Source organism: Cervus canadensis, chromosome 10 (assembly GCF_019320065.1).
Source record: "Cervus canadensis isolate Bull #8, Minnesota chromosome 10, ASM1932006v1, whole genome shotgun sequence".
Taxonomy (NCBI): Eukaryota; Metazoa; Chordata; class Mammalia; order Artiodactyla; family Cervidae; genus Cervus; species Cervus canadensis.
In genome coordinates, this window is record NC_057395.1 from 28,769,921 (window position 1) to 28,785,705 (window position 15,785).

The 15,785-nt window shown below is 47.1% G+C and overlaps 1 protein-coding gene across 1 annotated transcript; it reads left to right on the plus strand.

Moving 5' to 3' along the window:
• The first annotated feature begins 11,277 nt into the window (after nucleotides 1-11,277).
• On the plus strand, nucleotides 11,278-14,349 carry GJD4 (gap junction protein delta 4). Its single transcript, XM_043480551.1, has 2 exons — nucleotides 11,278-11,500; nucleotides 13,409-14,349. The coding sequence occupies exons 1-2, from the start codon at nucleotides 11,437-11,439 to the stop codon at nucleotides 14,347-14,349; spliced, it is 1,005 nt and encodes a 334-aa protein (XP_043336486.1). The 5' UTR covers nucleotides 11,278-11,436.
• Nucleotides 14,350-15,785: the final 1,436 nt, after the last annotated feature.

Here is a 15,785-nt window from a genome sequence, read left to right on the forward strand (position 1 = left end):
TCTGAAGCCATGGAGACTCTGTCTTATTCGCCTGAGAAAGTAAAAAGAGTTAGTTGCTCAGTCCTGTCCAACTCTTTGAGAACCCATAGACTGTAGCCCACCAGTTTCCTCTGTCCATGGAATTCTCCAGGCAAGAATACTGGAATGGGTTGCCATTCCCCTCTCCAGGGGATCTTCCTGACCCAGGGATTGAACCCAGGTCTCCTGCATTTGCAAGCAGATTCTTTACCATCTGGGCCAGTAGGGAAGCCCCTTGTTCGCCCAGACCTGCCCCCTTCTCCTGTGCTGGGAGGGCCTGGGGAAGCTGTATGCTGAAGGATTGAAGGGACAAGATGGGAGGCGGGTTAGCGTTACCCTGGGTCCAGAGAGTGAGCAGAGCCACAGCCAGGGTCAGGGCCAGATTCACGCTGTGGGCTTCTGCTCAGTGTAAGGAAGACAGACCTTGAAGGGCGGTGGCCACGGGTGGAAATGGCAGCCTGGCCATGGTGTTGACAGGGAAGAGCCTGACTCCTTGCCTGATGAGCAGGGCCCTGTCCTCGGAGGCCCAGTGGGCCGGAGACGGACCTGCTTTCTGACCCACGTAGAAGGTGCCCACCAGCCTCTCTTCACGCTGTTGTCACCAGGGCGGCAGACCCCAGGCCCCTGGCACCAGCTCCTAGTCATCGTTCACAAAGACCCCAGTCAGAAGGGTCGCCTCTCCTTGCCCAGACCTCGTTGGCAGCCTCTGGAGACCACATGCATGGATTGAGTCATTGAGAAAGGGCACTGGAGGGAGGTAACCGCCACTATGCCCCTGCCTGCTCATGCCAGCTGCTGGTCATTGTAAATGACCTGTCCTCCCTCCTCTCTGGGCTCTCCCAGGAATTTTAGAGGGGCCCCCAGCCTGATGCCTTGCAGCTCAGATCCCACTCGTGTGGCCACGAATTCTGTGTGCGCAGGGGAGTGTTCTCCACATCCTCCATGTCCCTGCTGGGCCCGGATGCAGGTAGAGGAGTGGGAGTTAGAACAGGCCTCAAGCACAGAGTGGGGTTATGATGCCCGGGCTGAGGCCCAGCTGGGAGGCTGGTATAGATCCTGTTCCCTCACTCACTGGCAGTGATAGGTCTTGACAAAGCTGGTGGTTTGGTGGCAGTACTTGGTCCCCTTTCCCCCCTCCCCGCCGGCTTCCAGGAGAAGGACTTCCTGCCCCGTTGGAGCACGTGCCCGTCTCTGAGCTGAGTCTGGGCAGGCAGGATACACAGAAACAATGATGTTGATGGCAGGGGACCTGCCACACTCTTGGCTGCAGAGAGAAACCTGCATGGCACAGCCAAAAAAAAAAGGGGGAAATGGGTTGAGAAGTCGAGGAAATCTCTCCAGAGAGCAGGCCACTCACAGAAGGCCTCTACTGGAAATTTCTAAATCTGGGCACTCACAATCAAGAATATGTCTGCTTGACCAAAGCTTCTCTTGCTACCCTCACTCTGCCCCATCCCTGGTCCTTCTCCCATGAGCCTCTCGGTGAACAGCAGTCCCATCCACCCTGTCAGCCACCTGGGCCCGGGGAACCCCCTCACTTCGGTTCTCCCCTGCCCAGTATACGTGCATACCCTCAACTGACACTTAGGAATGGGAAGCACTCTGTGGATAGCAAAATTCCATGTCTGTATGAAGTACTGTGAGTGAGGTTGTAAAGCTAGGGGAAGTGATTTATGGAGAAGAGTGTTACAGAGAGAAAATACAGCACCTAACCCAACCCAAAGGGACATGACTCTTCTATGAAACCAGGCTGATGACACTGATGCAGGCTGAGCTGGTGACCGGCTACCAGGGTGGCAAGGCCAGAGCCAAGGGTGGGGTGTGGAGAAGCCTCCATGTGTTTCAAGCAGAGAGAACTGGTGGACTCTGTATGAGAAAAGCAGTGAGAGATGTTGGGAGTTGGCCCCAAAGCAGCTTGCAGTTAAGTGGGAGTTATTTATGCTTTTATTGTGCAGAGTCCTTCAAAAATAGCCCGATCTAAGCTCTTCGGCATCATGGGAACACGCAGGCATCTCCCCTTAAGCTGGGCGTGTTGGATGATGGTAGCAAAGGCATGTGCCCCCTAGAACAGGCTGAATCCTGCTAGGGAGAGAATGGGAGCCTGAAGTTGGACTCAGCCCCCATGTCACAGACTCCCACCTCTTGCCCTATCACATGCACTCCCAGATACAAAGTCACTGCATGAGGGCGGATCCAAAGTGCTCTCTGCACCTCCAGTTCTGCTTCTTCTCTGAGTCTCCAGAGTGAGGCTTCTTGTGACTTCTGTAAGTAGCATTGGAATTGGAGACGTTGTCCCATTAAGGCCCTCTGTGACTTTAGAGGGCTGTACACAAACCCTGCCCCTAAAGTCTGAGTGAGTCACCTGTGTGTTTGTGCACGTGTGTGCTCTGTGGTTAGACGGAGAGATCGCAGTCCTAGAAGATTCAGAGCTCTGACGCTAGTTCTTATATGATCTTGGGCAAGGTCCTTCGCTTTCTGTGTTATTTGCAAGGGCTGCCGTAACAAAATGTCCCTATTGGGGCAGCCAGACTGAATGGATCCTACAACGGAAATTTCTTTTTCTCCCAGTTCAGGGTGTAAATGGGGTTGATTTCTTCTGGGGGTTTTCTGATGATTGCCTTTTCATTGTGTCCTCATGTGGTCTTTCCTCTGGGATTGAACACCCCTGGTGTCTCTCTTGTTGGCCTAAAACAAATAGTTGGCCAGATAATTCCCCAGCAAAGATGAGTATGTTTGGGATCAGCAGAGAATTGAGATTTGAGGTCCATAACCATGGGGAGCCCTGTGAAAGACCCTGCACAGGAAAGGAAGGAAGATGCTTTTATAGGGAAGAAAAGGAAGCTGGGGAATGGGTAGGTGTGGGGCTATGGTAGACAAAAAGTCCATGGCTTGTCATTGACTGAGTCCTTGTCTGAAAAGAGGCTGGGTCTTCCTTTCTCCTCTTGTGATCTGCCATTGTCATTGGGTGTGAGAGCTCCCCTTGCTGGTCTCCTGACTCCATTCAATCAACTGAGGCTTCTGGTATTAATTATTTATACTCTGCGTGTCCTAATCTTCTTTTTCATAAGGACACCAGTCAGATAGGATTAGGTCCCACCCGGATGCCCTCATTTTAACTTAATTGCCTCTTCAAAGGTGCTATCTCCTAGGAACTCACTGGTGATGGTCCAATGGTTAAGACTTCATCCTCCAACGCAGGAGTGTGGGTTGTGGAGCTAAGATACCACAAGCCTCCAGGCCCCAAAATCAAAACATAAAACAGAAGCAATAATGTAACAAATTCAATAAAGACTTTAAAATGGTCCACATTTTTTTTTTAAAAAAAGTCTTTTCTTTTTTTAAAAAAAAGGACTTATCTCCAAATTCAGCCACATTATGAAGTCCTGGGGCTTAGGGCTTCAACGTATGGATCGCTAGTTCGTGGGGAAGGAGTAGCAAACACAATTCAGCCCATAACGCATTTTTTTTTTTAAACTTCATTACTTTTGATTGCTAATATCTGAAGAATTTGAGCCAGCAACTTCTGAGGAGATTTAAAGTTCTTGTTCTTTTCCTTATCTGTTCTTCTTTTGTGATTTTTTTTTCCTCTCTCCCCTCTCTCTCTTCTGGTTTTCTTCCTCTTCTTCATTCTTTTGTTTTCATTTCTCTTTCTTTCCTAAGGGTATACAGGTCACTCCCTAGGTGATGATACCCAGGTTTACTTATCATTTTTATGACCCTGGTTAGAACGCATCAGATCAAGTTGCTTGCAGGAACCTGACAGCAAGTACACATAGCCACATGGTAAGAATAGATTAAAGATTAATGGGAGGAAAAAAACTTGCTGTTTCTCTATGTCCTCAGGGTAAAGGAAAGTCAGGGTCAAGGTTGACATAGACCATCAAGTAGGGTTTCTGTCCATAGTAATGACAGAATAAATGATACTGGACTAGACCCCATCACTGTAAATAACTTAAAAACCTGGATGCAATAGATGAAGCAAAAGCTCCCAGATGTTAAAAACAGGCAGTGAAGGGCTATGGTCCCTGACATAAGGGAAACAAGAGTGAAGTCATTTCATGATTTTTCTAGCTTTTTATCTAGAGGCAGTTTTTGGACTACTGCCAGGGGAAAACCAAGCAGAGTGTGAAGGCTTCGTTGAGTTGAGAAGACAGATTAGAGGAAGCTATACAGAACCCCAGAAATATGCATAGAAGTTCCCTGCATCTTAGGCTGAATACTGAGCTGTACATGTAAAGAGAAAAACTCCAAACAGTCAGGAAATAAGCAACTTCAAGGCAACTTTTTAAAATAAATAATTTTTAGGCCTCACAAAGGGTATAAAGGGGCTTCCCTGGTGGCTCAGTGGTCAAGAATTTGCCTTCCACTGCCTGAGACCTGGGTTTGATCCCTGGGTCAGGAAGATCCCCTGGAGAAGGAAATGGCAAGCCACTCCAGCATTCTTGCCTGGGAAATCTTACGGACAGAGGAGCCTTTTGGGCTACAGTCCATGGGGGAGCAAAAGAGTCAGACATGACTTAGCAACCGAACAACAGCAACAAAAGCATAGGAAGACATTTAAATTCTAGTCAGCCAGAATGAGGGTCTCTTGTTAGACACCTGGGAAATTCAGTAAAGACTCTAGAAATGTAATACCTTAGTAGTCAGGCCAAACTGAATCCACTCTAATGAAGCTTCTGAGACTCTAATAATGAGTCTCAGAAGGATCAAGCTAATACTCAAACAACTCAACTGTCTGTTAAATCAAAATTCAACACTTTTTGAAGGAAGCTAAAATCCAGACATTCAACAATGTAGCATACACAATGTCTAGCATTCAATAAAAATAACCAGACATATGAAAGCAGGAAAATGTGACTCAAAGAGAAAAAAAAGAAAAAACAGTAGCAATAGGTCCAAACATAATAGATTCAGATGGTGGAATTAGCAGACAAGGACTTCAAGACCAGTTGTTCTAACATACTCAAGAATTTAAGAGTAAACAAATAAAAGATGGATAATGGCTATATTAACATCAGGAAAATATGCTTCAGGACAAGGAATATTACTAGAGATGAACAGGGACATTTCATAGTGTCCCATAAAAGGGTCAATTCATCAAGAAGACATAAAAATCTTAACACGTATGCATCTGATAACAAAACTTCAAATTACATGAAACCAGTTGACAAGGAAAAAACAACATCTATAGCAACTGTTTCAAATTAAAAAGGAAAATGCTACACAGCTACTTGCAAGGTCATCTTTATCACCATAGACTGATGAAGGGAACTACCCTGGGGCGTTGTTGGGGTGACAGAAAAACAGCTTAATAGATTTGGCTTTGACCTCAAAGAGCTCACAATGAGGCTGAAATACAGAACACACATACACAGACTAAAAGATTAAAAGGTATGTCTTATATATTGTCCTTAAACTTCTTTCAATTTTTGAATCAAATAAATCATTAAGCTCCTGTTGGCTATTTTCCATCTTGAAGGATTAATATTTGGCCTTACCAACAGCCTTGTAACTGCTTAGTCATCCACACTATGCTCACATATAGTGGCTATATGACCTACACCCCAATAAGTTCAGTTAGCACCCATAGAACTGGAGGACGATCATTGTTAACATCCCATGAGACCAGAGGCCAACACTGGGGGTCCCAACAAGGCTTGTGATGACTTACTGTAAGTCCCTTGCTTTCAAATATTCTTGAAGCAGGCTGTGGCTAGTTATGAAAAAAGATTCATTCCAGAGTGATTCATACTCATTATGGCTAATTAAACCAGTGCCACACCTTGGGAAAAATCACCTTAAAGATATACTTTGTACACACAACTTGATCTTTTAAATTCAGTCTATTTCCCAAGGAAAGTGCCTGCAGGTAATTCTGGGATTAGCATGGATTACCCCTAAAAGAGCCTTTCCAGAATTCCCAATTCAGCTAACAGGAGAGGCTCTTTGTTGCCTCTTAATAAATGATTGAATTTCTTTATGCCACTTCTTTCCAAGAAAGATGAAAGTAGCTCACCAACAAACCTGTGCACTTAGCTAGTTCCAGGAAGGAAAAGCAGAGACCTAGAGAGAAGTCTTCCAGGCTCAGCTGGGAGTGAGAGCTTCTCTCTGGAGCTTCCTCAGTTTCCCCAGTTGCTCCCCAGCTCTTATGTCACATGGAAAGACCAGGGACATCGGCATCAAATAATGTGGGATGGAATCCCAGCCTTGCACCTATAGCATGTGGGCTTAGGTGTCATGAGACATCACGTATGTTCTTTATCCATAATGTGCCTCGCTCACGTGTGTGCACTCACAACACATGCATACACTACAGATATTCGTTCTCTCCTTTCACGCCCTCTTTGTGCCTCTGTTACAGGTCCTTCACACATTACTGTTGCCTGACCGTGTCTTAGGTCTCCTGGGGTCTGGAAAGTTGGTCACTGTTCTCATGGGCAGAAATGTCCCTGAAGGGAAGGGTTGTGTCTTACTCCCCTACATCCCTAGACCCGGTCCAGCATCTGCAATAGAGTTGATGTCAATATACTATTGTTGGACGAAATGCTCTCTGTTTTTCAGAGGACTCAACAAGCTCTCCAGTACCTTCTTTATAAAACAAACAAAGTGACTCCTCTGACCTCCTCTCACGGCCCCTCTCAAAATCTGTTCTCTCCTAGTCTGAGGTTGTCTTACTTTTAGGGGGTGAAGAGCAACGGGCTTTGATGTCTGTCCCTGTGTTTGAGTTCCCGGTCCTTCAGCCACCAGCTGGGTGACCCTGCAGCATCTCCAATAAGAAACTGTGTGTCCTGAAAGGGGCAGGCCTGGCTCCTGCCCCTGAACTGTGCGTGCTCCTACCTGGATCACACACTTAGATATAAAGCAGTCCTTTTGCACCTGATCCCCCTCTGCTGTATCACCCATCACTCTATCTACCCTTCTGTCTCTTTCCTCCACACTGACTTTCTCTGCCTGCGGTCCATCTTTGCTTTCACAGGCAAGCACAGCGGGCTCATTGTTTCCCTGGAGGTCCAGGTGGTACCAACCACATCGCAACTGATGAAATGAATGTTTCCTTTTTCCTTAGTTTATTCCTTAAGGGAAAACTTGACCTGAAAACACTGTCTGAGAAGACCGCTTCTCTCACATCGCGGGTGGGTGGGGAGGACCTTGGTTCAGAGAGGAATTCCCTGCCTGCTCCACCAGACATCACTGTCGGGGGGCTTCCGAATATATCCTTCATTCAACAGACAGGCTCATCACTTGTCCCAAATTAGAGTGCTTTGAATGCTTGGAGGGTTAGCATTTAACAGTTGTGAGTTTTAAAATAGATCGAATTCCTTCATTCCCCCTTCTAGTATTTCATGGTCAGGAAGAGACAGAGACACACACAGAAGGAAATGGGGACTAATTTGTGCTCCTGACAAGGCTCATTCATTTAACCCTGGACTCATAGTCATAGCCACCCAGTGTCTGCCTGCTTCCTTTTCCATCCATCCCCCTTCTTTCTCCCTTCCCTCCTTCCTACCTTCTTTGCTCCCTCCCTTCTTCTTTTCCTCCCTTCCTTCTCCCCACCACTATTACTTAAAACATAAGAGGAAAATATAAGCACTAACAAACTCGAATTGCTTGGTAACATGGGAGCATGTTTACAACACTCTGTTGGCTCCTCTTCCCTAACCAAAGTCCTCACCTTCGTAGGAAAGCCTGATTTTTCTGGACTCACCCTCGAGTGAAGGTGACTGGTAAGAATTCATGTGTTACCTCTTCCTGAGGCACTTTCATCATCATCGCTTTTAAAAGCCAAAAGACCTCGAGCATTTAACATGTAATAGTAGACAAGAGGTACCGGTATTTGAGGCAGGAGGTCCTACCCAGGGCCTGAAGATGCCTCTTAGTCATCCAGAGAGAGAAACAATGACAACAAATCTCTCTCTCTCTCTCTCTCTCTTTCATCTACCTTTATTGGAGAACAACAAATATCAAAATAAAGTTTAGTTAAAAATTTGTAACTCACAATGTTTTCAAAGACAAAACACACGCTGGTTCCAAATCCAGAGGATGACCTGTCATCTGTGAGACATTTGGGGCAGTGCAGTCAGACTGTGCCTTGCAAGACGGTGACCCAGAGACAGGGCCGGTCAGCACACATCCTAGAACCAATCTGCTTCACACAGAGGGGCTTCCAGCGATGTCAAGGGAACCTTAAGGGCATAAGATTCTGTTTTCTCAGAGAAACAATGAAATCCATGGTGTCTCTGGGCAATTAAGCGTTGGACAAACTTTAGGAGCAAAAGTTGGGTCAAAATAGTGGATGCTGAATGTCCAATCCCAAGGAAAATTGAATCAGAAAGAGCTCAGAGTACAAGAAGCAACCTCTGGTGTGTGGTGACTTTCCCAGTCAATGAACAAAAAGAAAGAACCACTCCAGCTCATTGACCATCATGCCAAAAATGGGCCAGTCCTTTATGTAGAAAATAGGTGATTGAAGAGCAGAAAAGACCAGAAAAAGTGAAACTCAAGCTTCCGTTATTGACTGTTTCCAGTGTCAGTTTACATGGATTAGCTCATTTAGTTTGATCAATAACACGAGAGGTTGGTGTTATCATTATCCTTGTTTTTACAGTAGAGGAAATAAGACCCAGAGTCAGGGACAGGACTAAGAGTCAAATCCACATCTTTCCTCATGTTCTCTCCTCTCCTGATTCTTAAGGAGGGCTGACTCCCAAGCCCAGAAGCATAGGGTGAAGGAAGATTGCTGGCCCATGAGCAGAGCTGGCATCTGACTGTGTCTGTGGGACCAGGGTGGCAGTTGGGGAGCAGGTGGGGTGGCTGGGGAAACCAACACTGATAGAGTCCAGGGTCCCAGCCACGACATGGACATGCAGGCCATGTGAGCACTCATGAGGGCACCTTCCCCAACTTCGGCGAAGGAGAAGGAAGTCTCTGGAAACCAATCAGAGAGGGTAAGTCGCCCCAAATGGAAGCAGCAGCTGTGCCAGGTTCAGGGGTTGCAGAGTCCTGGGAGCTGCCTGGGCGGTTCTTCTGGGGGTGGGATGTGAGTGCTGGGCAGGCCGCTTGGGACTGGTGGGCCCTGCTAGACCTGGTCCCAGAGGTGATGGGCCACTGAAGAGTGTGAAGTGGATAAAAAGACAAAACGAAACCTTAAGTGTTTCAAGCAAGTTGAGCCCTGGGCTTTGGCTGGGGCATGGCAGATCTTGGTGTCACTCACCCAGAGAGAAAACCAGGGGAAGCTTTCAGGACGTGTAGGGAAATCCAAGGTTGGGAAACAGGAGGAGTAGACCCTCAGATGCCCAAGTCACTACCATGTGCCATTCTTTATATTTTTAAACCACTTTCATGCTTATGATCTTACTCTTCATGTCACAGCCACTCTGCATAGGTAAAAGGCATCATCTCACTGGTGAGAAAAGTGAGGCAGGAAAAGCTCTAGTGATTGGCTCAAGGTCACAGCATTCTGAGTCCCCATTCAGAACAGGCTTTTGAGACCCTGCAGCAAAATTCAGTCACCACTTTCCTGAGCAATGACTTATGGGTGACTTGCGAGTGCCTTTTAAAACTCAGTCATCGTTGTCCTGGTCTTTCCGCTTTTAAGTCAACATCCCATGTGGTCTCTTAGGGAGCAAATGTATTTTCCTTAATTTTATTCTTGAACCCTTGAAATGACTATTTAAATATTTTAACTACAATTTCTCTCAATTTCATTGTCTGTGTCAAAGCATTTGACTAAAATGTAGCACAACTATGGTTCCTTTCAAGGGGGTCAAAATGTTTTCTGTGGATGGAAACGTTCCCTATGAATGAAGATGAAAGAAGCTTTGTTGTACTCTTCCTTGGGGAATCTTTCTAGGGTTATTACCAAAGTCAAGAATAGATCAGAAATGGAGAAAAGGTAGGAATATCAAGAAGAGCTTTCATGGAAAATTGAAATCATTTCTTTTAAAGTTCACAAATCCCTCCCTGATGATAGACGCCGCCCCCCCCCCCCCCCCCCCCCCCCCCCCCCCCCCCCCCCCCCCCCCCCCCCCTCGCCAGCCTCGCAGGACAGCTCTTCCCAGATAGAAAAATGGTGATCATGAGATGATGAGGCAACTGTGATTGATGTCAGCAGGTCCAGATGGCGATATTTTATGAAAAATTTAATGGACATTCGTTAAGCTGATTCAATAGCAGCAGCCCTGGGCTCAATGGGGCTGGGGGATACAAGAAGAGTGCGTCATCTGTGAAGGTGTTTGGGGCCAGTTAGGGATGGAAATGCTAGTGATTTGAATTTTGCACACAAGGGTTCCCAGCCTCTGGGCCACAGACGGGTACCTCCTGTCAGATCAGCAGGGGCATTAGATTAGAAATAAAGTGCACAGTAAATGTCATTCACTTCGATCATCCGGAAACCATCCCTCCACCAGTACCATGGAAAAATTGTCTTTCGCAAAACTGGTCCCTGGTGCCAAAAAGGTTGGGGGCCACTGCTGTACGTGCTCAGAGCTCATAACAAACACCACTTCCTGTCTGTCTCCCACAAGCCCTGCTGTAAATACAAGACTATTGGGAAGATGCGGTGATTCCCAGTGACCAGGTGGCTGCCCCAGTTTTGCATCCCGGTTCTTTGTCTCTGAATGAAGGGCTCTCATCACTAACCCAGATAAGAAATAGCTCCCCAATGACCTAGGCCCACGGCAGATTCCTGCTGTCATCCAAGATATAGGAATTTATGATGGGTTAGTGGTAAAGAATCCACCTGCCAATGATGGATACTCAGTAGATGCTGGTTCGATCCCTGGGTCAGGAAGATCCCCTGGAGAAGGAAATGACAACCCACTCCAGTATTCTTACCTGGGAAATCCCATGGACAGAGGAGCCTGATGGAGTTGCATAGGGTTGCAAAGAGTCGGAGACGACTGAGCATGCAGGCACTGTTCAATGCTTCATAGAAGAGATGAAATATAGACATTTTAGTGCTCCTTTAACCAGTGAAGATGTAGAAATGTTTTCAAGGAGGAAACGCCTTTTTCATAGAGACTTGGCTGGTTGACTGAACTTTTCTTTCTTGGGTTAAACATAGCCACTTCTCTTACATCCTGAGGCGTCAGCTCTCCTGGTGGAGACAAGTGAGCACGGCCAGGGGCCTGGAATGTCCCAAGAGGGTAAGAATAGCCAGATGAGCGACGGCTGCGGCTGGCCTCTGGTCACTGCAGTTGTCAGGAAAGCTTTGCCTCAAACAGCTCGGGGCCGCCTCCACTGGAGACAGAAGAACAACCTCGTGCTCCTGGGCTTGAATTGTCCCTTTAGTACCTCCAGCTCTCACCTGGGAGTCTTTTGTAGTGAAGATACACATATTCTTGCAAAGATTTCCCACCTCCTTGGAGAACACAAGCTCCGGACAGCTTTAGTCACCTTGAGTCTGTGACCCTCGGAAGCATGGACCAGTCGGACCTGCTGGGGTTCCTTGTCATCACCCTAAATTGCAACGTGACCATGGTGGGTGAGTAGTACAAATCCCCGCAGAACCCGGGTTCTGCCTTGGATTGCTTTTCCTAGTCCTTCTCCAGGAGAAAGGCTTGCCTATCCCTGGAGGACAGGTAGCCATGGCTCAAGTTTTCCTCTAATTCTTCATCATTTAATGAGGCTCCCCATCATTTAAGTATGTCTTGGGGTGAGCAGTATTTCTCTTAAGAGGCCTCTTCTTGCTAATATTTGGGGGCTCAGTAAGAGGGAGGGGTATTTTTATGTAACTCTTCTCTGGCTACTAGGAAAAGAAACAATACAAAGTTAAATTCATGCCTTGAGTCAGCTTGCTTGTTCATCTTTTTTAGGGATTATCCTTGAAGCTCTATTTGTAAAGATTAGCAAATTCTCTTGTGTACCTTAAACCAAATCCCAATTTTAGTTTTAGCCTTTTACCCCTCACAATGAAAGTAATAAAGTTTTGATTTATTTGAGTTCGATGTAGCCAAGTTAAATTTTCAGAGAGGTGTAGCTACCCTAATAAAGGGGATTGAGAAAAGGATTAAAATACATCCATGAAGTGGCTGATATTTTTCTTGTTCATTGCTTTTTAAACTAAGCCAACTTGGTTTTAAAAGTTTGAGTTAATGGCTTTATCACATAACTATCATGCAATTCTTGAGTTGAACTGACTTCATTGATAAAATAATTTAATTCTTCTGATGTCAGGTTATGATTTCTGCATCTCATCACAAAACAAAATATTTATAAATTATTTTGATTGGTCCTTCAACATATTCCAAGATTGTTGATTCATGACATGAAAATAGAACTTGGAAATGATTTTGATTTCTAGGTTAGCCTCACACATTCATGATAAATTGAAGAAAGACAAAACCTCAATTCATAATAGTTAGACTAGGGGGAAAGGAGTTTTGAATAATTGAAGAGTCTAAAAAACTGAATGTTCTTCAAAAAATCTGATTTCAAGGGCCATAAAGCAACATTCAACACAAGTCCTGCAATTATTACATAAAGATCATGTGGACTATTACCATACAGAAAACTCACTGAAATTAGTAGATTTTATTTGCTGTACACAGTTACAGGAAAGCACTAACATCTTTGAAAAAGTTCACTCTTTAAGAGGAAGACTTTATTTACATCAGCCCAACTTTCTTTCTAGAATTTTCAGCCCAAAGTCTGAACTAGCTGAGCCAGACTAAACATTTTAGTTATCTATGCTTCTTTAAATCTGTCAATTTCAAAGCATTTTACAAACAAGTATAGACATACCTCATTTTATTGTGCTTCCCAATATTACTTTAAAAAAAAAAATTGAAGGTGGCAACCCTGCCTTAAGCAAGTCTTTGGTGCCATTTTTCTGACGGCATTTGCTCTCTTCATGTCTCTGTGCCACGTTTTGGCAATTCTCGAAATATTTCCAAGTTGTTAATTGTTACTAAATTTATTCTGATGAACTGTGTGATCAATGATCTTCAGTGTTACTACCATCACTGGCTGAAGGCTCAAAGGATGGTCAGCAATTTTTAACAATGAAGTATTTTTTAGTTAAGATGTGTACATTGTCCTTGATAAAGCTACTGTACACTTAATAGACCAAGGCAGAGCGAAAACATAGCTTTTATATGCACTGGGAAATAAAAAAATCCTTACGACTTGCTTTATTGGGGTGGTCTGGATGGAAGGCGGCAGGTTCTTCAGGGTAGGCTTAGTTGAGCACAGAGTCCACACGTTGTAAGTGCTGGTTAGATATTCACCCAATGAGCCAACTGGCTAATAGTCTTGCTGTGACAACAACATACGCTGATCCACTTACTTCTCCAGTCTCGGTTCTTCATTCCCCTCAGTAAGGACTTAGAACTTCTAGGAGGAGATGTATTTGTGTGGTTGTCATGGCGCCCTTCCTGCTGCTTCTTCCCAGGGAAGATCTGGCTTATCTTCATGGTGCTGCTGAGGATGATGGTTCTCATCCTGGCCGGGTCACCCGTCTACCAGGACGAGCAGGAGAGGTTCGTGTGCAATACCCTGCAGCCGGGATGCGCCAACGTCTGCTACGACATCTTCGCCCCGGTGTCCCACCTGCGGTTCTGGCTGATCCAGAGCGTGTCTGTTCTCCTTCCGTCCGCGGTCTTTGGCGTCTACGTGCTGCACAAAGGAGCTGAGTTGGCTGCACGCAGATCCCACAGGCCAGAGGATGCCTCGGAGGACCACGACGCCCCGGAGCTGACCCCCGGGGCCAGGCGCCGCCTGACGGTGCCGGACTTCTCCTCGGGCTACGTGGTCCACCTCTGCCTCAGGACCTTGACCGAGGCAGCTTTCGGTGCCCTGCATTACCTCCTCTTTGGATTCTTGGTCCCCAAGAGGTTCTCTTGCACGCACCCTCCTTGCACCAGCGTGGTGGACTGTTACGTCTCCCGACCCACGGAGAAGTCCATCTTGATGCTTTTCGTCTGGGCGATGTGCGCGCTGTCCTTCCTGCTCACTGTCGCCGACCTGGTCTGCAGCGTGTGCTGGAAGACGCGAGGGCGACCCGGTGGGGCCCGGAGGAGACCGTGTCCAGGGGCAAGGGATGCGGCGCCTGAGGCTCGCGGGGCGCGGGAGGGGCTGGGGGTGCATGAGGGACGCGGGGAGCGCGCTCGCATGGGACTGGGGACCCGAGGGCCGGGCGCGCACAGCCCCGCTGCCGAGCCCGCCGCGCCCGGGAGCCTGGAGCTGCCGGGGGAGGACGAGAGCGACGCGTTGTCCTCAGCCAGTGACCAGCCGCGCTTGGCCCGGCCCGGAGCGGCGGCCCCGGGGTGGGAAGAGCGCCCCTGCGCGCCGCGTGCCCCGCTCTCCGGCCCTGGCAAGTCCGAGTGGGTGTGAGTCCCAGCATCCCACCCCAGGAACCCGAACGCGGCGTCCATCCGCACCGCAGAAAGGCAAGCGGGCGGGACAGACGGACTGCGCAGGAGGCTCTGTTGCAGCTCACCAAAGATTTAATTTAGATAAAGCCTTTCAGAGGAGGGGTGGGGGAAGGGGGGGCGCGGAAACTGTCCTGGGTGTTCAAATGCGGACGGGTTAACCCAAGAGCATCAGGTCCCTGAATTTGCTGCTCTCTGATTCTGTTGTCTTATCTTATCCCGTAGGTGCTTCGTGAGAAGTACATCCTCTTGCATTTACAGAGCTTTGATTAATATGTTAATGTTTTCGAAGGAGTTATTTTGTTTTGGGTTTTTTTATTTTTTGGTTTCGGTTTGTTTTTCTGCTTAGTTAAAAATGGCATCTGTTAGGAACTTCATGCCTAGAGGGATATTCGTTTAACTTCTCCAAACTCCTTTAATAAAATTAATGCTGATTGCATTGAAATCTCGCACTTCTTACTTCACTGTGTCATAGGAGAAGCCACAAATGCAGGAGATCTAGCTAAAAAACACTGGGGTCTTTTGTGGGGGCATCTTGAGTGGTTATTGCACGTGGGTGTGAGGTGCACAAGCTGAGGAGTGGCCACTGGCTTGCTTAGTGTTGCTGGGCATGTTGGCTGGGTGCCTGTCCTCGCTGAGCAGAGGGGAGCACTTTGGCTGCTGATGGCAAACCTAGAGTTGTCACAGGGCTTCCAGTCCTGGCTCTGACTCTCCCCTGGCCCTGGGGAGAGTCCTACCTGTTAGGGCTGCCCTAAGGGTCTTCATGTCCCAAGCGAGAAAGGCTGGGGGTGTTCCAGCCTTGCGCTGCGTGCTGATGAACTGGGGAGGGGGTACCCCACAGACACAGCACTGTCATCTTCCAGGGGAGCTCCCCGCCATCGACGCTGCTCTCCTCCGTTTTCCCTGATTTTGGTCCAGGTGCTGCCAAGTTGGAGCGGAGTCTATTAGAGCCTCCGTGCTCCCTTCAACTGCCATGCAGAGGACACAGTGCAGCAGAAAGTTGGGGCAAGGCTGTTCCTCTTCACCAGGAGGCAAGGAAGAACGGATGAAGTGCCTCAGGTCCACAAACACCCAACACTGAAGAAGCCAGCAAATAGTGAAACAAGTGAACCAAGGCACCCAGGGAAACAGTGGGCACTTTTTAAAACTGTTCTAAAGATAACCGTGACAGTGAAATATCTGTCGGAATGGGGAGTGACTTCCTTGATCTATCTGCAGAGTATCAAAGTCATTGATTAAAACTTTAAAAAAAAAATCATCCAAAATTGGTCTTGGCATAACGCTCATTGAATGAATGAAACTGTTTTAACTTTTCAGTAAATCTCTCTCCTACTCTCTGACTCTCTCTCTCTCTCTCTCTTGCTCATCAACCTATTCAAAACCATGAACTCAAACCCC

Coding starts and splice junctions, on each gene's coding strand:
- GJD4 (XM_043480551.1), top strand. CDS start 11,437: ATGGACCAGTCGGACCTGCTGGGGTTCCTTGTCATCACCCTAAATTGC. Junction 11,501..13,408: donor TTGCAACGTGACCATGGTGG/GTGAGTAGTACA, acceptor GCTTCTTCCCAG/GGAAGATCTGGCTTATCTTC.